This window comes from Lepisma saccharinum, chromosome 8 (genome assembly GCF_977018435.1).
Source record: "Lepisma saccharinum chromosome 8, izLepSacc3.1, whole genome shotgun sequence".
NCBI lineage: Eukaryota > Metazoa > Arthropoda > Insecta > Zygentoma > Lepismatidae > Lepisma > Lepisma saccharinum.
Genome location: NC_139236.1, coordinates 22,195,744 through 22,218,974, shown reverse-complemented (window position 1 = coordinate 22,218,974; position 23,231 = coordinate 22,195,744). Strand labels below are relative to the sequence as shown.

General features: G+C 37.8%; 2 protein-coding genes across 5 annotated transcripts in view; one reads left to right on the top strand and one right to left on the bottom strand.

Moving 5' to 3' along the window:
• The window catches only part of fry (microtubule binding protein furry), a 1,034,138-nt gene that overhangs the window by 498,303 nt on the left and 512,604 nt on the right, over positions 1 to 23,231 (bottom strand). The window lies entirely within an intron of this gene.
• Positions 1 to 23,231, top strand: part of CNMaR (G-protein coupled receptor) — a 58,937-nt gene that overhangs the window by 27,306 nt on the left and 8,400 nt on the right. Inside the window, exon 2 of the mRNA XM_083127326.1 lies at positions 5,967 to 6,156. Within this exon, the coding sequence (XP_082983452.1) occupies positions 5,967 to 6,156 (190 nt within the window). The remainder of the gene's footprint in view (positions 1 to 5,966; positions 6,157 to 23,231) is intronic.

Genomic DNA, 23,231 nt, shown 5'->3' with positions numbered 1-23,231 from the left:
CTTGGTATTCACTCCAAACGAAATTAAAACTCAGTACTCGCAAAGCGCGGAACTGACTACGTTACCATGTGTATAAATTCTGAACTCGCATAAAATTATTATTCATTCGATGCTATATTAACATTAAAATTTCCATCTTCATCCCACGAGCAGCCAACTCCATCCATACTCATTTTCACATCATTATATTTCGGTTTTCTTCATAAACAAATTGTATATCCCCCATTTTTTTTATTTTATTCTATATTATTTTATTATCCATGGAAATTGGCTTCCTGTATAGTTTTTTCTCATTATATAAGGCATTATTTCCATAGTTTATAAAGAAATATTACATAACATTATTGCAAGCCTATTGAGATAATAAATAATAATAATAATAAAATTCAATACTCTTGATTAGAAATCTTCCAGAGAAATACTTGCATTACAACTTATATAAAAAACTTAGTTATTTGATAGTGTAGAGTTCACTGGCGATATGGAAATTGGGACCATCAAAACCAACGCCCTTAATAAAAGGGTGTTTATATAAAACGACAAGTAAGGGTATTTATATACTGTATACCATAGCATTGCTGTATCTGCAACCGCCTTTTGTAAACTGATGAAACCTTAAAGGAATCCAGTCAAAAATAAGTTACGGAACAACGGATACAAAAGACGACTGACGAAAAAAAGATTACACACCATTAGCCTGACAAGTTGCTAAAAGATCGTTGGTGTGTAACTGGTAATGGGTTTGTCAAAGTGAACTTGAAGCCGACAACCGTTACAAATCCTAGTGAAATAAAACTTAACTACTGATAGACTTGCTTACGTGCTCTTAGAAACTGTCCTCAGCGAAAAGAAAAGCAATTAACAGAAATACGGATCTTCCGTCCACCTGTTGTTGTTGCATTTAAGGTAGAAACAAAACTCTACGATCTTTACAACAGGGTAGGAACTCAAGGGACCAAACGAAAAGGCCACCTCCTCTCAAATAGTAACAAAGAAGGGAAGGGGGATGGGACGAAAGTTAATCAAGCAGTTTCGAAGTTGAAAGGCACTTCGCAATATCCCTCTCTACCTCGGAAACTCACTTCCCAACTTCTTTCTCTAAAGTTGGGAATAAGCTAGCACAAGAAAGGGAGAAACTAGATTAAACACCTCGTTACTTAATGTCGCTAACAGATGCCATTAGAGGCTTTGAAAATTAACTTTCTAGAGATGCATTACGTTTTGAGGAGAATGATAACTCTTTCCGATACTCTGTACTTAACTTATCAAATGAAGCATAAGTCTTCTTCATAGCACAACACATAATGCTCTATGGCGTGCGATATCTTGAATATTCCAGTATTTTAATCACATTTGCTTTACAGAATAAACGATTTTACCAACAGATCAAAAAGAACAAGATCAGAGAATGGTGTCACGAAACAAATCATTATTCAACAAAATGCACAAAAATCAAAATGGAAAGATACTCGACAGGTTAAAAAATATAAAACGTTTAATTAAAAAATGGGAGGATCTATCCCCACATTCCCTAAATATGCCCTCATGGCACGCTTCTATATGCACGAGAAACTTTACCTTTTAAAAAAGTAAAGCAAAAAACCCTACACCTTTACCGTGCCATGCAGGCACATAAATAGTGCATGTCGGGGAACCGCCACACATCCTTCATCTCGGCCATGCTAGAACTGGTGTGATACGTACCACGCTCATGCCGCATTTATCCCCCAGGTACCCATCGATGAGAGAGTAGGAGCTGCTTTATGCAGGAACATTGTCGGAAAAAGTACCACCTGATATCATCCACACCAGGATCTGAACCTGGGTCTCTCACGAGGCAATCAGTCACGCATCGCGGCCTTTATAAAAGTTAAAGACGGCGGATGAACTCTGCAAGCATGAAAACCCTTATCTGCTTATGCAGTCTACATTTAGGGAACGAAAATAATAACTCCGTATAAAAATGGATGGACACGTTTTTCGCATAAAATGCCAGGTGAATGAATGTTGTTCTGCTGAGCCCGGTTATTTGAGCTAACAGCGTTCTCTTCCCATGTAATACTCCAAGTATCATTATTACGATAAAATGGGGTGATGTAACTCTTCCCTAGGCTTCCAGCACATCTGTTTTCTTATAGCTTTTGTCTTGGATTACGGCGGCCGGCCTACATGCTGGCAAGGGAAGTGAGAGCGGGGAATACATTGCTGACCAACCAAAGAACAGCGGCGGCGCCGAGAGTTACGACGTCGGGGGAGGAGTAACTGCGTGCACTTCGTTCTGCTAACTGATATTTTTCTCATCGCGCTAGATTGGTCGCTCCGCCGCTCCCTACTTCCCTTGTCAGCATGTAGGCCAGCCGCCGTAAGACCAGACAAGTGTTATAGTGACATAAAGGACAAGTTAGGAAAAGATGCTGCGCCACCTTCGCGCTCCACCCACTAAACCGATGAAAGAGTAAGCAATATGAATTATGAAATAACCCGTAAAGTTTCTTGATTAGGAAGGTTTGGAAGCTATTATTCCAATTAAGGCTGTTGATTGAGATTAAATTAAACCATCTCCTTCCCGAGGGAGCTGTAGTTCTCGAAAAATGTTTTACGGCTTGATTTTGCAGCGGATAATTTAACTACCACAGTGTTTGAAGCGATCAGAATTGTGGTTTGTAAAGCATCTCTCAATTTATCTTGAAGGAACAAACATCCGCATTCCTATCTTGTTTCCCGTCGAGATAAATTAACACGCAATAACACTGCACCGTCTCCAACCAAATCGCTGCAACGACAAAGGAAAACATTCCGGAGCAAAAGAAGCCGCAATTCAAGGAAAATGGGGATGGGGGCGTCAATTTCTTTTGTGAGCGTCTTAACATCAAACGCTAGTCCAATGTTCTATTTACAATATCAAAACAAGTCTGTTCGCGGAAATACTTACATTGCAAATTTACATTAATCAATTTGATAGTACTGGTCCACGTTTTGAAAAACATATGTAACATTGAATTTTGGACATTCTGTGAAGGAAATTTTGATGAGGGATTTCGAAAAATAAACTTACGTAACCAACGTCTATACGCATTTTATGTCAATGTTTCACGTGAAGGTGTATTAAATATTTACAATTCTATATTCATTTATAGTTCAAAATTGGAGGATTTGTATTCTAAAAAATCAATATTTTACCGCCATGTAAACACAGCCATTTATTGGAGAATCAATACATTTACATTGTACTACACATTTTATGGTGAAATGAAGGCAGTTAATATATTGCTGTTTACTGAAAAAACTAGACAAGTGAGTAAAATGTTTCATTTTTGGAACCAGCATGCTGAAATTATTCAGACAATGGTCATCTGTGAGACATCTAAACCCTTGCCTTACGCACAAAGACGAAATCATCTTACTTTAGTGTATACCATCAGACTATGATGAAATGTGAAATAGACTGTAAAAAGTTTCAAATATGCACGTGCATTTCTTGTCTGGAATTTTCTGTTTCCCCACTTCACTGAATCATACATATTACTAACACCTGCCTGGTAGAGATCTTTGTAACATAAACATAGTGACATAAAAATATCCTTGTAAGGATAGAACGCGACCCTTTCTACACCTGACATAATTTAACTACAACCTTTTCTATTTGCACCAAATGCATACTAGCTCCATTTACTACTAAAAGTGCCGATAGAAATTTAGATATCACCCGACCTGATTTCTGACACGTGTTCCCTTCTTTTCTCTGCTGTTTTATTGCCAATTCTCCGGAATCGTACAAGACCTTGGGAAAAGCAGATTAAATTCCACGGAGGATCGTCGAATTGTCTTCAAGCTGGGAAGAGGGAATTCACTGGCGCATTTGGAATTTCTTTGGGAAACTCTTGTTCGCTCAGAAAAGATGCCAACTCGCGGGTAACTAGGTCCAGAACTGCATTCCGATCGCAAGCACACATACCAATAATTTCTGGGATGCTCCAGCTCTGCGGTACGTATCACACGAAAGAAAGGAGATCCATACGAGTTTCTTCTCCATAAATTAAATACAGTGGATCCAATAATATGAATCTACTTAGGAGTGTGTCTATTATAAATTATCAACGAATGTGTTTACGAAGAGCAAATCTTCCCTTTTCTTCAACTTATTTTGAGTATCACTAGTTTGCAAATTAGAGATAAAAAACAATTTGTGAAGTACTAATTTGTCCAATCACCGTTTCATTTACTCATGCCATGGATTTACCTGTTAACAGGTGATAAAACCACAACTATAACTGTGCGATTTTGACAATTTTTTTTAACATCTTGTTAAATTTAAATTGCAATATTTCGGCAACCTATAGAAGTGATTCGGACGGCGTTAGAAAGGTCTTGAAGTGCTCTCTCACACGAGATATAGCATTCCTATGCTGGGGTAAAAAAAAATGAAGGTGGTGTAAAGAAAAGTTTGGTAGGAATTTTCTCAAAAACGGGCCCTTTAATTTATTTAAAAAAAATTACAAGTCATACATACAATATTACTCAATAACTATACAAAATTTAAAAACTGGACGCCAATGGGATCCGGAAGTTAGGTTATGGTAGGTTAGGTAATGGAGGATAACAGATTTTGATAGACAAATTCCTAATATTCAAAAGTAAAAGTCTAACGGAAATCAAATACAATATTGTTTGAATTAACGTAGATGAATATGATGTTTAAATTATTAGAAATACAGGGTGACTCAAAAGTTCGGCTCCATAGACAACTCCGTTATTAGTGCACATAGCTAAAAATGAATAGAGGGGAAATTGGTGGAAGTAGGCGAGTTTCAATCTAAAGTGGTTGAATTTTCAACGTGGCATGTACCGTTCAGGATGTGCACTGTACGACCCTAATTGGTAACCAAAAATGTCACATGCTTGGCCCGGAATACTGTATGTTATCGCAATGCTATACAATTCTGGGTAATTTAGGAATTGATGATCATAATTGCCTCTTTGGGTGCGTTCCATACTATGATTATTTCAATTTATTTTAATATATCTTTTGTGCTCGTGGATTTTCTTCACACTTAAAATGTCTCATCTCATATATAAATAGCCGTTGCCTCGAAAGTAATGTCGTTCTATTGGTTTCATTAATATATCTATGTAGATCTCTACTACTTAATAGTAGTAGTAGTAGTGATAGTAGTAGTAATTAAACTACAGGGTGAGTCAAAAGTCCCATTCCACCCCTTACAAAATGAAAGGGAGTGTAGATTGCAGCAATAGGTCATGGTAGTAATATGTTAGGGGTAGGGGGAAACTTTTTGGTGCATGTAATGTCATCTTGGTGACCGCCATCTTCGATCCAACTTCATTTCTTTAAATGAGAAGGGGAGCATTAGGGGTATGGTTTGGGATGGAATTTCACCAGGAATTCAGTGGTGAAGTCAGATTTATGAAAACTTTAATGATAAGGAAGTTGTAGGCATAGGACTTCAGTAACTTGAAAGTATTCGATCTCTCGGCCCCAGCCTAGTTTTACTTGTATTGGAAAGTGACCACTCCTACTACAATCTTTTGACATTGAGACACTGAAACCGTTCACTGTCCATGTATTAATAATGAAACCTATTAAAATGAGGTTTGTTGAAAGTTGGATTCATTTTTAAAAAAATGGGAAGACTTTCAATATTGGCGTGATTAACATAACCAAACATCATTGTTAGTCGCCACATTTAGGAAAAACGATAACTATATAATTCCTTGTGAGTTAGTTATGACTATTAATTAGTCTAATATCATGTCTCTTGGCCATTGACTTGAAATTGCTCTAGTCTGCAGAATACGATGGAAATCATATTTATAGTTTTTGTGTGTTTGGTAAGAGAGGTGGCAGGTTTCATTATAAGCTAACTGGAAAAATGTAACACACACATTATATATATAAATATTCCTCTTTTGTCTCGATTTACGCTTATTGTTGCATCTTGTCCTTTCAGCCAATGGACGAACCAGAAATCGAAGCGAGAAAAATCTTCATAATTCTGCAGCACACATTCAACATGCTGTTCAACACGAACTTCGCCATCAATTTCGTCCTCTACTGCATAAGCGGGCAAAACTTCAGGAAGGCCCTTCTGTCGCTGTGCCGTCGGGAGAGGAATCGCCGAAACGACACGCAGACAACAGGTCAGTAGAAGAGTCTGCTGGACCATCTTGTAGTAATTTAGTTATGCGAAAACACTTTCCTCTGGTTCGACCTCCGCATGTATGTCGCCTTGAAAAACTAACTGTGAATGCTGTGACTACGAAACAGATAACAACTAACTGTTAGCATGTAGTGAGTTCTGAGAATATCAATTGTTTCACGAGTAATCTATTAAAATTACTAAAATGATATATCATAATTAAAACACAAACTCCTGATAGAAACTGGTCGTTGATCTCTTTGAATGAACTTACAACAGTACACTGTTATTTATCTGCAGCGTAAATTTGGTTGTCTGTTCATAAGGTAGAAATGCCCTTTTCTTTTGATGAGTTACAGTAACTTTCACAAAGAATAACGACACGAGATTGCGATATTTCTCTGTATTTTTCAAATTAATTTGCATTTGTGCCCATTGCGAGCGTGCAACCTAGAGACCCAGCAAAAAATTGTGTCGAGCTTTAAGGTTCGGCTGAAAATTCGGTCGACGAGAGTGCAGCTTTTTTCGAATTTTCCCTTTCGAAAAACAGCTACAATATTCCAAAATCGCCGGACCCTGTGGCCGGGTGGTTAGCACATCGCACTGCGACGCCAAGGGTCCCGGGTTCGAATCCCGCTCCTGCTTGGTTGTTTGTGAATGTCCATTCATCAATTTCATCATTTCATCACTCATCCCCATCTTCACAAATTAGCCAAGAGGCACAAAACGCGAAGTCAAATATACTAAAATCAATCAATCAATATTCCAAAATCCGAGAAATTACATCTGCTTAGAATCCTTGTAGACCACTCGCGTGAATCTTCATGCTTTTACTCTTGTCTAGATATTATCAATAGTTTAATAGACTTACGAAATAACGAAACTATTGAGAATAACTAGGCAACAGCGAAAACGAATCCACATGAGGATTAACGAGAATGGTCTAGAAGGATTCTAAGCAAATGTATTTTTTTTTTTTTTTTTTAGATTTTGGAATATTATACCGGTTTTTCGAAAGGGAAGGAGGTTTTTCTTTTAAAAAAAAATGACACTGCGTCCGCCAAATGTTCAGCCGAGACTTAAGAATATCGCAACTCTTCGGCATGTCTGTTTCAAATCATGTGAAGAACACGTTGTGCAATGTTGTTTTCTACCTCGCCTTTAAAAAAAAAAATCTGACAACTTATATTCTATTTAGCTTCACATCACTATCCTGAACCATATCGTCATTTTGGAAACATATGAAACTAATCTCCACTCAAATGAACGAAAAGAGATTTCTGTCAATCTATTTTCCCCAAGAACACTGACAACACGATCAGCATAATGGAAATATGATAAAAATAGTACAACTTGGAAGAATTCTGAAGATTTGTGTTTTCTGTAAAGTAGAGGAAAGGAGGTGGAAGAAAGCACTTTCTAAAAAGAGGGTGAAAATCCCGGGCTTTAGACGCCGTTAATGGATTCTCACGTTCAGGGCTATCGCTTCCACGAAAAAGCAATCTCGAAGTGTGTCTGTTCAGACAATGTAGAGGACTGTTTAAACCTCAATGAATGAAACTTTGCAAGTTGCGAGATACAATGTAGGTATCATAACTGCAAGCAGGTTTCCCGGAATCAATGAAGAAGTAGTTCCCGCAGTTGGAAGTACGAAAAAATATCAGGATTTTCGAAATCCTTCTTCATTTTATTGTTTTGGAAGAGGATTTGGGAGTGAAAATGTTCCAGAATTGTGAAAGACGATTCGCACATTGATTTCCTCTCCGCCTGGCTGTATAAAAAAGCAATTTGGGTAAGATTCAGTAAATCTGTCCGTTTTGCTTTTTTTTGTGCCACTTTTGGATGATTGAGAAAATAAGTATGAGTGACAATTAGATTAAACGTCGGTGGTAAAAACGAAACTTGTCCACTTAACGAGCTAGATCACTGAGCCAGCTGTCCATTTTACTGAAAGAATATCTTAGAAATCCATGAAATGGTTATTGACAATACAAATGAGTACGCAATATAGTCCAAACGAAATTGCCAAATTGTCTGTTTATTGATGTTTACATAAGTTTGGAAAAACTTAGTCAACGGTAGTGTCCCGTGGGTAGATTCCAGTAAAATGCAGAGCATCCCTACAACATACCCCAAGCAGTACATTTGATTCGATTAGATTTGCTTTATTTTACTTCGCTTCTTGTGCCACTTTTGGCTAATTTGCGAAGATGTGAATGAAGGATGATATGATGAAATTGATAAATGGACACTCAGAAACATCCATGTCCAGGCCAGGATTCGAACCCGGGACCCCTAGCGTCGTAGCGCGATGTGCTAACCATTCGACCACAGGGGCCGGCAAGGAGTACATATACACGAGTAATAACCGCGATGGGGAATCAAAACTTTAATAAAATGAAGGTATATAGGATGAAGGCGATCATGTGAAAAATTTGAGAAACTTATAAGATTAAAGAAGAGGTTCAATTGAGTACGATAGAATGGAAATGATGGTCCTTCCGCTTAGTGGGGAGAAGCATGTCAGCGTAGAATTGAATATTGAATATTGATTTAGTTTATTTTACTTCGCGTTTTGTGCCTCTTGGCTAATTTGTGAAGATGGGGATGAGTGATGAAATGATGAAATTGATGAATGGACATTCACAAACAACCAAGCCCGACCGGGATACGAACCCGGGACCCTTGGCGTCGCAGCGCGATGTGCTAACCACTCGGCCACAGGGTCGGGCGCATGTGAGCGTAAAGGTAGAATTTATGTTTTCATTTCCTATTTTCACCTTTCTACTCGTTCTGTTCAGGAATGTTTCATATATTTCCAAAATGAAGGTTGATTCCTCTATGCTTTCATGGAATTGAAGACACGAAGTAGCGAATATCACCTATCTGGATTTTCCTTCCCATGTTTCGGATTTCACAATCCCACACAATCACAATCGTTATTACTACTTGATCTTAAGGTGGGAGTGACAATTGTACTTATAGTTAGTCAAATCCTTATAAAGGGATTGCGATTTCTGGAACTGTAATTTTTACTAACATAAAATTGGATTGCTTATGTTTGCAAAAGTAAAGTTTATACCTGAACTGAAAAACTGCAGCTGTTGAGGCAGATACTCGTACGTAGTGCCTTGCAGGAAAAAGTCGAAGACTGTGGTGCACTTTTGCCAGATTTGGTCTAAACGTGTCGCTCTACTGTCGCTACAGTCCTGTTCGTATGAATTGATTAAGGCAAAATGCCCTTTTCCTGTTTCGATGTCGCCATCTTCCACACACACACACCGCTACTAGCAGTGATTATACGCATGCATACACACAAGAAATTAGAGTTTCTCGTTATTTTTCTTCACACTACCACTACAGGTCTTTCCTTTTGCATCTGTTTTTGAAAGAAATCTGTAATTTGAATGGTAATCCGTTCATTATGTTACTGTAAAGACGCAATTCGGACTTAGGTATATTATAATGCGTAGGCCATGACACTTAAAAATATCTAAATATAAAAACAGAAATTTCTTAATCCCGAAACACTTTATTTTCATCTAATAAGAACACTGTCAGTTGTAATTTCATTACCACAGTGTTGCTGTCCACACTAGTAAAGGCTTTCACAGAAATGTCCATACTCAGATACGAAGTATCTTATTCCCGGTTAGTGGAGTTAAAAAATAAAAGTGCATTATCAAACAGTTAAACAATCGGAACACGGTTAACTAAATAAACATTGACGCCATTCGCCGTTAACACACAAAGGTCGGCGAGAAGGGGTTCCAATATATTGACCGAAAATAGGCACGGCGGAAGCTCTTTGCAGAAAGATGGCAAAGCCACCACGTCTTCCGCAGCACCTTCACGTCGACGCGGCTCGATTTATAACTTCCGGTTACAGGACGGGAACGATGAAGGATGAGAGAAGCCGAAGATGAAGAAGATTATTTTAGAAAGCCGCGGGCTGGCGTTTCTGAAACAGCTCCTCGTGAGGAGGAAAATAGATTCTAAATGGAGGAATGCGGGCACGTAACTGTCAGAGTAGAACACTTCCGGTGGAGAGCACGCGACGATTAGCTCGTGCCTGGAAGGCTGCCGCTTCCGTGATGGCTGGGAGGAAATGCAAAGTGCTGGAATGGCGCCCAAGTTGAAATTAAGCATAATTGAACAAGAGTCGAAGGTATTTCAATTATAAATTACAAGACGGCGAATTAAGTACGATTTGCTGCGTGCACGTTGGGGTTAGATCTGTGGATGATTTTCTGTGACGTTCTTCAAGAGAAACATCGATAACTGTACCTAGAAGTAAAAAAAGGGGACGCATTCGTCCAGTAGTAGATCGTTTGAAAGTGTGGATGGTCTCAATGGGGAAATTTTCCGACGATGTCACGGCACAAAGGCTCTAGGACCTGTGGCTCGAGCGTGGTGCTCATCACATCACCTTCAATAAAGCGATGTAATTCACAGAGACGAGCATTGCCTTTTTAAAACTTAGAACTCAAGATATAACTGAATTGCGCTTAGTACAAGCAAGCTTAAATGTAAATAGTGATAATGGAGTGGCAACAAGTAAAACTATGAATATGTGGGTCTTAATTTGCAGTTGTAGACTGCGTGTAGGAACGACTTGATGTGCTCGAGACGTTGTGGATACGTATTATATATTTCTTATTTTACGTCGCCTTTCTGTCCCTCTACGCTTATCACGACAATGAAGATAAATTGTACTTTCATAAAACTAAGGAAGCTATACTCACAAGGAAACAGCCAAGCCCAAGCCAGAAGCTGAATCTGGAACTTTCAGTGGTGAGATCATAAATCGACCACTCAAAATTCTCAGATACCGAGAGAGAGCATTGTGGAAGGCACCGATGCAAATGTGATTCGAAGCTGTTTGAAAACCTCAATATTTAATAAAACGCTAAAAATGTTGACAAAGTCATTGCTTCCATGATAACCAAAAACTCAATATGCTGACCCAAGACAGAAATTTATTTTATTCTAAAACAAACTAAAAGTTACGTTTCAACCTTCTAGCAAGGTCTTCTTCAGACTAAGTACCAAATACCTTGTTAGAAGGTTGAAACATAACGTTTCGTTTATGTTTTAGAATAAAATAAATTTCTGCCTTGGTCAGCATATTAAGTTTTTGGTGACCAAGTCAGTATATTTTGCAAAATAATACATTATAAATGTAACGTTTCCATCCTCTAACAGAATCATCTTCGGACAAAGATTCAAACTACAATTAAATAAAGATCTCACCAGAAGATGTACACACCCAGTACAGGGTTTATACAAAAAACACATATGTAGGCATCAGTTATTATCTGAAACATTTCCGTATCAGAAATTCCTCAGTGTGCGGTCTCCTCACAGGTAATTGACACTATGCCTGACAGGTAATGGACGGGTACCTGTTGAGAGTTACATCTACTGGAAACGTTATGTTTATAGTGTATTAATTTTCCAATAAATACTGCCTTTCTCAGCATTTTTAGTGCTTTATTAAATATGGAAACATGTCTTAATAGTGTCACCTTCAACATTATGGGCAAAATCATCTGGAATCAAACCTGAATTGTTCAAATACTACTCAGACGTACTTCCATCTGGAAATACATGCACCACAAAATTCTTGAGTCTTTTTGCGATAAGGTTACATATAGTTAATTATATGTTTTTACACACACCAGTATAGAAACCCACCTTTCAAATTGTGAAATTGCCTTATTCTTTAATAGACAACATCGCAATATTTGACATGGAATCTAATGAATTTAATGACGAATTTCTCCAATTGTGTACATGATTGCGAATAAAACATTGCAGAACAGTCATTTGATACCTTAAATTTAGGACGTGTTTTTTTTTTCAGAATGAAGGAATCTAATTAGAATACAAGGCACTGGAGATGGCTATGCAACATATCTTTGTGTGTCACTCTAGCTAAAAATATATGAATCATACCCTTCCAACTTTACCATCCCGTAATTAAAGTTCCACAATGGCTGTCGGCGAACTCCCTTTGTGTAAAAGGAGTATGATTGATGTGCTTTAGTACCAATTGGACTAATGGAACGGAACCTTAGTTTGTTTTGTTTCCCATCCAATTAAAGGTTGTTTGTCAGGATAAACACGGTGATATAAAAGCACAAAAGACTATTGCGGGAGATCAAACTCAGACATCACAACCATTAGCACAGAGTGGTGTAACCACCAATATTCCATTCAACCTTAGGACGCAGGTAGACGTATTTGCTGTCGCCGTTGAGAATTCGAAAAAGGATGATGCATTTTTCAATGTTTAAACTAGAGTAAAAATTGACGTCTTTGTGTGTCTTCGAACTTCGTTATGTTATTTCCAAATAGTTTTCCTTCCGTAATTGTTTTGCTCAGATAGTACATGTACAGTGTGTGGCATAAAATTGTATTTTTTAAATGCAACGAAACTAACACTATTTTTTAGACAAAAATATAAACTCATCAACTACACCAATACACATTGCCATTTTCAAAATATGCTCCGTCACAGTAACGTTCGTGTGTTGAAAATTATGTCATGCAGGTGACGACCACTTCGTCGTCGACAATTGGCCAAGCTGCGGTCGAAACTGTCCATGGCACATTCTAACATGTGTTTTCAAATATCTTCAGGCATACCCTGATTGCATTGGCCGATTGAATAAGATCATGTCTGCGAAGATTAATATAACGTAGATATTCTCGTCTCGCAGCGGCAACAGAGTAACCATTTTTATATAAGGCTTACAGCCACAGCACGTTGAGCTTCGCTCCAGCGAACAATGTCGGTAAATGGCGTACATTGCTGTTGCAAATTACATGAGTGTTATCAACACCATTACAGAAACTTTCCCAACGAAAACAAATAAACCCATTTTTATGCCACATCCTGTATAAGTACGTTAAACTAAAGAAGTGTTTGCAAGTTTCTTCAAGCTTTATTCTGAAAGTTAGGCAATTTATTTCACTCTTTGGTACATCTAGGTTATGAACAATGAAAGGGAACAAGATGCGAAATATCTTGTAAGTTTCTACTTTCAAGAAACTTTCAGCTGGATGCATACATATAAAGGTGAAAAAATCTGAAGTTAGCCCCTGTACATGAATGCACAATTGAGCGAGGGGGGTAGGCAAACATTGATTCTTGATCAAGGCCATAATAGAGGTGATGTGATGTGATCAGCGTCATGCTCCGGCTGTCCTTACCTTCGGAGTTGGCCGTAAGTAGTCAGATTATTTTCGGAACATTTCCCGCCGACTGCGCGAGTCTAGTAGACTCACTTGTTGAGTGAATGTTTCGCGAGTTCCGACTCGATCCCAAGCTTCAAATGCTGAGGCAAAGATGCTACGAAAACAATCTCACTCATGTCATTGATTACAGATTGGGTGAGCACCAAAGCCACTTGATTCAGGCTCATCGTCGAAAAAATTCTCGCCTGCCCTGAGAAATGGTGAAATGTCCTACCAACTGGACACACCGGTCTGCTAGACACATACATATGCTTCAAGAAAATATAAAGAACAATATTAGAATGGACCCGTGGTTTTCGTATTAAAAACAAATGTATTTATATCCAATTTTTGCAATTAAAATATTATAATTCAGATGTATAAATGACAAGCTCAATGCGCATTGCAAAAGTTAGCTCGTATTCTACGACCATTATCGGGATATAATCAGCATCTTGAGTGCAACTGAAGACTAAAATGTACGGGGGAGAGAGAGAGAGAGAGAGTGACAACTAAAATGTACGGGGGGGGAGAGAGAGAGAGAGAGAGAGAGAGAGACAGAGAGAGAGAAAGTACAGACGTCGAACTGCAAAGGACATTATAATTTCACGCGTGCATTCTGGAATATTACGCCGCTTTAGTTCTTTAACAAACGACAAAGTGATTTAAAAAAGGTAAACGCGCAAATGCAAAAAAAAAAAATAACAGTCTTACCGCATAAGCTGGTTTAGAAGCACGAAGAGTACAGCCGACTGAATATAGTGCATGCTTGGGTAGTGGGGTTGTTTATATATATATAACAGGAATATTAATTACAGCATATTATATCTCCGTCAAAAAAAAAAGAAACGTCGTTAAGTGTGGTTTATTCCGCCATAGATTCCAGTGCCTCCACAAATGTGTTGGTTTTACATTCAAATTACTAAAAACATCGCAGGAAAGAAACATACTTATATTTGCCTAGTGTAGTTGAAACACAAGTAATATCAAACGGCGTGGAAAGTAGCTCATGTTATAGTCCATATCTCTTCGGTACTCACTAGACAGTCGCTAATGCATTTTAGTTTTGAAAAAAGTGAAACTGTTTCTGAAACATTTCTGTTTTTCAAGAACAAAAAATATTTTTGCAACTTGGCGAGAACTCAAAAGGAATAACCTATTTAAATAAAGAGTTAATTAATGTTACGTATTTGTACCAAGGTTACAGTGGCGTTGTTGAAAACAAACATTTCTTTCCCCCTTTGATTGTCGCGCATTTATAACTAGGGAGATTATAACTTCTGTGGTATTCCATGATAACGTCTCTAAGTCAAGAAGTAAATTACAGTAAATACAGAGATGCCTACAATTTTGTAACTGTCGTGATGACATACTTTAGTTTGCGAGTGGGTGGAAATGGTATACCATTAACAGTGGTAGCGATTGGGTTCCAAAACTAAGGGGGCAAGATGCAAAAAGAAGCGAGGGGGAGTAGAGTTTACTTTCCCTTTGTACATAAGGTTTAGCATAGTGCGAGGGCAAAAGTGGCAAAAAGTGGGGGGGAACTGCCCCCTAATCGCAGCCACTCACCATGAAATAACTTGAATAGTATCGTTAAAATGTCAAGCAATAAACTTTACAGTGTGAAAGAAAAACTTGCAGCCAGTGACTGGAAGTATAGGAAAATAAGTCAAATGGCTGTAATACCGCAAAGAACTCGCAACTATCAGATTTAACAATTATGGATACTCGAGTTTGTACTCCAATTAAAAATTAACCAGTAGACCTACATAAAAACCAGTACATCAAAATTTAGCTAACTAATTCAATTCTGCGTTAAGCTATGGTAACCAATTGTTTTCGAATATATGTCTTCTATTTTTTTATCGTCGTCAGAACAAAAAACTGCCGTTTTTTGTGTTTTCCAAAAGTCCGCTCACTTTGAAGTTCTATAAACAAGAAAACTTATGGTCCGATTGTCATGAAATTTATATACAATACAGGTTGAAAGGTTTTAAACTGAATTCTTAATTTTCAGATCTTTTGAATCGGCTAAAAAAGGGGTGTTCACAAATTTGGTGAAACAACTAATTCTTAGTACTGGATAGCCCTACAAGTACGAAGCTTGTATTGTTTTGAAGCTTTTTGCAATTGTCAATAAAAGTCATTATTATTTTCAATTCACATTGCGAAACCTATTTTATACAGATTTTTATCCAACGGAGTAAGGACGTGTGTTGAACATGGAGACACGACTCGAAGTGACAGCCCGCAGTTTCTACGGTTTAACGTATATCGCGGCAGTGAATAGCACTAGTGATGTTTCCACGTTCAACACAAAAAAATGCTTACAAGGAAGAAAAAAAAGGCACTCTTTTTATGTTTTGACGATATAAAATCGAAGCCAAACTTTAAGAAAAAAAATTGTTACCAAAGCATAACGCAGAATTGAATACGATAAATTTCGATGTAAGTCGTTTTTTGCGTAGGTCTACTGGTTAATTTTTAATTAGAGTACAAACTCGGGTATCCGTAATTTTTAATCCGTCGCTGTTTCCCGCAACCAAGAAGCATAATCCAACAGTCAATGGAAATATGCATTCAGGCTTGAGTGCGTTCGAAATGACGAACTTTGAAATAAGAGGACAAGCATGCTGAACTTAAAATTTCGCAGTTGGGTAAACCTTGGCTGCGTCTAGATACTGCAAAAAGAAGATGCTCGGAAGCATAACTACCATGCAGCCATTGTTATAAGGGTGAGATGCTGCACAGAAGACATATATTATTGTAGTAGCGAAACTTTTTAAATATTCAACGCTTCGACACATTCCGATTCCGCATGTATATTTTTCAAGAGTTGAAAACAGAATTGAAATAATTAGTAACAACTGCTTAAACAATTACATAGATACTATACACTTACAAAGAAGATATTAGTGTGAAATTAGTTTTCAAAATTTAATACAAGTAAATTAAAAAGTAACAATGTTCTAGTTCTTCAACATGAATGTTTAACTGGCAGCTTGTTAATGTAAATGATTAATACTGCTAATTGTTACAACTTGTTTTTTTTTTATTGATTTGGTTTAATTCACATAATTTTCTGTTGCTTTTGGTTAATTGCGAAAATGAGGATGAGGGATGATATGATGAAATTGATGAAGGGACACTTGCAAAGAGCACCCATGCACAGGCCTTGATACGAACCTGAGACCCATTTTACATATTGTTGAAACTGAAATTTCATTCTGTTTATAAGTCTTGAAAAATACACCTGTAAAACATTTCGAAACGTTAAATATTAAAAATGTTTAATCACTACAAGGGAAAAATTAGTTTCGTTATTACTTTACGAATTGCCCATACTCAGTGAATATAGTCTCCCAGAGACAATATGTCGTTGAAAGATAAACTTAAGCATAAATTGACTCACTGCAATACTATCGAAATTCAAGAAGATTGTGTGTGTTTCCAAGTAGGTATGCATAGTGAATTTGTGTTCCTGTAAAACATCAGAAAAACTATCGCACGTTTACTGTAATACGAAACATTCGTTTATAGTGCAAAACTGGAAAGTTAAGACAATATCATCGTCCTCAGACCAACATAAGTCGTAAACTCATTTTACGGTTTCCCGCTTTGCTTATGGTCGAGAGAAGTTTGAGACGGAAGCATCTGCAACACTGCTTGAGAAATCACTTGCCACAAACCTGCGATGGCAGTTAACGCAAGAGAGGAGGGCCAGTTGCCGTAGCAACGGGATGATATTCACGCTTTTCTTTGCATGCACTTGAGCGATGGACGCGCTTTTATTAGCACACATGCAAAATGCATGTTATTTTTTTTTATCCAAAATGTTCGACCGGCGCGTTAAAAAGATGTGGCTGGGAAAGGTAGCTGAAGAGCAAATTATTCGCAAGTGTTTTTTTATTAAATTTTCTTTTTTTGGTTCGTCACGTTCCTCCACAGACTGAAAGCAAACTGGAACTGTAATTACGGACTCAAAATAACTATCAATACAGAGGCTATTTTGGGGCTTCCAATGAATAGGCTCACGGGAAACACGGAAGCGAGTTTCGAGTGAAAATTATAGTAGGAATATACAGAGATAGAAATATATTCAAGGACGGCCGAAGGAAAAACGTCAACTATAACACACATCCAACGTGATATTTCAACAAAGTGTCCGCATATGACAAAGTACAGAAAATGCATCCTTCTTGAATTATAGCGAGGAAAGACTACAGCGTGTTTCATTAGTCACGATATCCTACATTTGATCGATTATAACACGAATACTAGGACAAAAACGACTTACATCGAAATTTATCGTATTCAATTCTGCGTTACTTTGGTAACCAGCCTGCGGCGTACTTCAGACACAGTCATTCGCGTTGACACTCTGTCTCTTATGTTTTAAGGTGGTTACAATATTCACACCGGGTTCCCTGCATCATGGAGCCTCATCTATTGATTGCTTTTAATATATTTGTTGCCAGTTCATTTCAAACAGGAAATTATAGAAATAAGTTAATACCAATTTTTATTTACACAATGCCAATTTTGGGAGATAAAAGCTTGCAAGAAATTATCGCATAATTATGTCATAATTCGCAGTATTGTGATTGACGCCTTTCTATGTGGTTTGTGACCAGTGCGGATTTACTAGAAATAATGATTTTATGGGAGAAGTGAAAATAGACATGTTATTATCTTGGATGAGTTGTAAAACAGTTAACCTTTTTATTGGTACATACGAAATCAGAATCTTACACTGTAAAAAAATTGTGTTAAAACAAAACAGACAGTGGTCCCAGGAAATCCACACCCCATTTTGGTCAACGTTTAACCTCAGTGGTGATGAAATAACACAGATAAATGGTAACAATCAACACCTTTTTAACACCACCGAGGTGAAACGTTGACCAAAATGGGGTGTGGACTTCCTGGGACAGCTGTCTGTGTTGTTTTAACACCGATATTCTTTTCAGTGTGCAAGTATCTCCGCTGCTAGTTTTCAAGTTACAAGCTATCAAATGTAAAATTACGCGACTTTTGAAGGACGCTGTAGTTTTTCCTCGTTATAACTCTAGAAGAATGCATTTCCTGTACTTAGTCATGTGCGGAAACATTTGTTGAAGTATCACCTTGAATGTGTGAAATGGCTCAAGTTGATACAGTAATTAAGTTTTGCCAATTTGAGGATGATGGATTTCTTGTTTCTTTGCATTGTACAGGATCTATCGTTAAAGTATAATCGCGAGTATGTGTAACGGTAGTAGTTAAAGTTACTCAATGATTATCTACGAACGTGTTTATTGCCTGTATGTACAGAGTTATTCTAAAAGAGCTCAGGTTTATCACGCTACAGCAAAGAAATTAATTTAAAGCTTCCTTATAACTGTGGCCATTTGCAAAGATTCCCCGATCTTATGGCAATGGATTTCTTCGTTGGGGAGGACGTTTAACTCATAATTGAAAAAAATCCAATAAATCGATCGTAAAATTCTAGATAAAGTATGGCCTGGATTTCAATGTCGTCTTCAAGCTCTCGTTTGGTAACTTTGCCGTTTGAATAATGATAAAAAAATAAATGTTGAAAGTTATCAACATCATTTTGAATATCCACGAATTTCTACCCGAAATTACACCGGAGACTAAGGATCCCTTTTCAGCCCGAGGCTTTTCATTGGAAGCCGTAACTAGAGATGTTGATCTGCATATTTTCGTTTTTTGCCTCCTGAGTGTGAAGGAAGTGACGAGTCGGAAAAAAGTGTGATGCTGGTTGGCCATCATCGCAAACCAGTCACACTTTGGCTGTCTCGCGTATTCGAAATGTCTAAACAGGTAAATACTATTATAACAGACCACATCAATGCATATGATAAAATCTGCGGTTTCGAAAGACCCTTATCGCACGTACGGGCAGAAACATGACAGAAAACAAAATGCACGAAGCAGGAATCAACAAGTTATTGTACTGGCCACAGATCCAATAGCCCGATCTACACATCTCGTACAGAAAACCAGACGACGGCATGAACACAATTTGTTCCAATGAACTAGTGCTTCTAATGTCGTTCGGTGTTATGCATCATATCTTAGCTCCAGCAGTTGTGGAAATAGTGACACACACACAGACAGACAGACCTGGAAATCACGTATTACCTTCCGGCTTTGCTATCACATGGCATACTAGATGCTCACACATCCAACGATCAATAATTCAATTACAAATCTGGAACGCACATAAAATATACGAGCCCGGGTGGATAAAGCAATGAGAGTTATAAGAAAAACAATTCCAGATAGAGGAAGAAAGGGCTGCTTCCGAAAGGCGACCGATTAAAATTAAAAGCTTCGGAAAGAGAGAGACTTGAAATGTTGGTCATTTGCCAAAGTCCACTGTTATAAGCGCATAAAAGACGAAGCCCAAATCAGTCGGAAGATATAACTCCACACAAGGTTCATGAACTCCTTCGGCGAATTTCAAAATTAGTAGTTAAGTTACGACACGCTATGCACATAAAATAATATTTCAACATATACGCGGGATGGTCAAAAACTAGGATGTTTGGTTGTTTTTAAGGCATTTATCATGCACAAATAGAACGTACCTACTGTGTCAAATTACATAGCAGTGACTATCACTCAACAGTCTCTCCGAGAAGATTTATCCACGTGACTGATTTCGGAATGACTATGAGGGTTCCTTCGGGTGCCACGGAATCGCCCGGAAATAGTCACCCTCCACGATGTATTCCAGGGGCGCGAGGGTCTAACCCGGGGTAAAGGACGATGCTCCAAAACAGGCGGATGAAATCACTGTAGAGCTCACATATTTGTAATGGGGAAAATATTGTTAGCTCAAACAAAGAGAATCACGGAGATAATTATAATAGGGACCATTTCTTAAAAGTATCATCGCCATTATACTGCCATAGTTACTAGTACGTGTAGACAAACAAACATTCATCAAACGAAGCTTCATCTAATTTTACGACAATGCTGAATGAAGATAGCCTCTTGAATGTGAACATTGGGAACATTTAAAGCCTTCGGGTTTATAGAGTGAGACTGGGTTCAATAATCAACAAGGTCATTTTTACTGACAGGAATCATCGAGCTCGTGTCAAGATGGTGTATCAACTTTCTCCGAGAATAATGTGGCAAAGTAGATGGTTTGCATTTTGACGTAGCGTCATGTGTATAGCCGACGGAAAAGGTAATACAGGGCCCAACGTTATTTTGAGATTTCATGAATTATAAAATTAAAATACAACAAATTTTCAGATCCTTCTGCAACAACATTCTGTACTATATTGCATTTTGCTTACAGTATACATTACCTAGGTATGTGACGAAACATGACAGATATTGATCCATTTCTAAGAAATACCATATTTTGAAGAGTTTTACGAGTATGAAAAATGTCAAATTAGGATCTACCAATATGCGAAAAATGTAGATCCACTACAAACTCAACAGCCATACTTAATATTCCCAGCCTATTTCAGGTATTTAAAATTATTTATGGAATTACTTAAATGGCCATGTTGGCCACAGGCAAATCTCCCTAACTTTTCCAGGATATTTAGTCAGTGGTGGCATTATAATAGCTCGGAAATTGTAAATTGCTACTTTCCTCTTTTGGTTTAAGAATGTTACTAAGGGTACGTACTGGTATTTGTACGGATGTTGAATCCATTTTGCCGGCAGACGCGCTCTTACTTCCCGGCGCGTTAGCCGCCGATCCACGGCCAACTCGAACATAAAAAGCACTCTATTATTTTCCTCGTATGACCGCTTTGACTAATCGTGATGATAAGGATGCGTTATGAATTGATGAAATCGATAAAAAAAATAGATTATTAGTTTCTGATTTCTGATGCTATGAATTATAAAAACAGATAATCAACGAATAGAAGCTACACTAGCTCGTTATTGATTGATCAGCTTTATTTTACTTCGCATTTTGTGCCACTTTTGGCTAATTTGCGAAGATGGGGATGAGTGATGATATGATGAAATTAATGAATGGACAAACATCCATGCCCAGGCCGGGATTCGAACCCGGGACACCTGGCGTCGTAGCGCGATGTGCTAACCACTCCGCCACGGGGAGGGGGGCACTAGCTAGATATGTAGTGGTACATGATATTTTTTTCATCTTTATGGAAGTGTCACTATTTTTCATATGCCTGATGTTTATGAACCTTTTGGAGCATTTTCTCTCGTACAATGGCTTAAGAATCCGATCCATCATGTGTTCAGACGAAAAGGTCCTCGCTTACACAAAAAGTGAACGCACAAGGTTGAATGGCTTTTCATTAAAAATCTTTACATAAGAACAAAAACATAACTTTATCATAACTCACACAAGAGTCTATCAGAGAGAGAGAGACAGAGGAGAAAAAAAAGGCTATCAATTTTGGCTCGGGATTCCCAGCGGTTCTCTCAACGCTACGCGATACGCTACAATCAGTGTTCTTTCCTAACCGCAATTCCCGCTCCCTCTAAGCCGATGTATTAAGCTGGGATCCACGAGCATCGATTACGGCCACGTGACCACAGGAAACTCCCTTTCCTTGCTTTTCCTGTTGTCTTTCAAGCTTCCTCCGGCAAGGTCAAGAAGACACAGTTAATCTCCTCGTCTTCCAGAAGAGAAAGACGGAGAGGGAGTTTACAAAAACACCTGCTGAAGGCTTTGATCTGCCTCCATTTGTTACAGCTAATCTTTCCATCCCTTCGTGACACACGAGCCGAAGTAGTATTACGAAGAAAGGATATAGCGCTAAAAACATGTCGGTCTCTTTTGGATCATACTCGATCAATCGTGGTTCTATTGTTCACTGGCAGTTCCAATTATTCATGACGTCCTCTTGAAACAATATTGTTACTTTCTTATGTTCCGCTTATATACGTAGTGACCGGCAATTAAAATGGGACATCTAAATCTTGAAACACTCGCTTCCCTGCAAGGCTGTTGTGTTGCCAAACTCTACGAAGCTGCCATTGATAATTTGCTATTAAAATCCACTCATCGCCCTAGAGTTATGACAACACACATAACACATTGTACGGAAACGAGTATTTCAGGATCTAAGTGTCCCATATTTATTGCAGTGACTGTACATTAGGGTGGAACGAAATTTCTTTTTTTTTAAAAAAAGAAAAAACTCTAATAGTGCGGAAAAGTTGCCTTTTGATATAAAAAAGACAAAAAATAAAATGTGATGGTAATCGGAGCATGTCTTGAAGTGCCGCAAGTACAATAATCTTCATAAATTTGATATTTTTTGGCTCTATTTCAACCTTTTTCTCTAGTTTCTTATTTGCGCTATAAAAGCCCAAATCCAAATGTTCGTACTTCTTATGTCTTTTATTAATAGAACAAACGTTCTTTGGAGGTTTTAAATTTATGGTGAGGATAAAAAAATAATAATTATTAAAATGTTAAATTTAAAACCACGCAAAAACGTTTGTTCTATTAATAAAAAGGCATAAAAAGTACGAACATTTGAATTTGGGCTTTTATAGGGCAAATAAGAAACTATAGAAAAAGGTTGAAATAGAGCAAAAAATATTCAAATTTATGAAAGTTTATCGTACTTGCGGCAGCACTTCAAGACATGCTCCGATTACTATCAAATTTTATTTTTGTCGTTTTTACATCAAAAGGCAACTTTTCCGCACTATTAGAATTTTTTTTCCGTTCCACCCTACTGTACATTTGCCCTAGAAACAATGAAGGATGTGGCCTGGCCTATATAACTCGCACAAGACAAGAATGGATAGTTTTGCCAGTGATGATCTTAAATAGAACCTCAGGAAAGGTTCGCTCTGCAGACAACT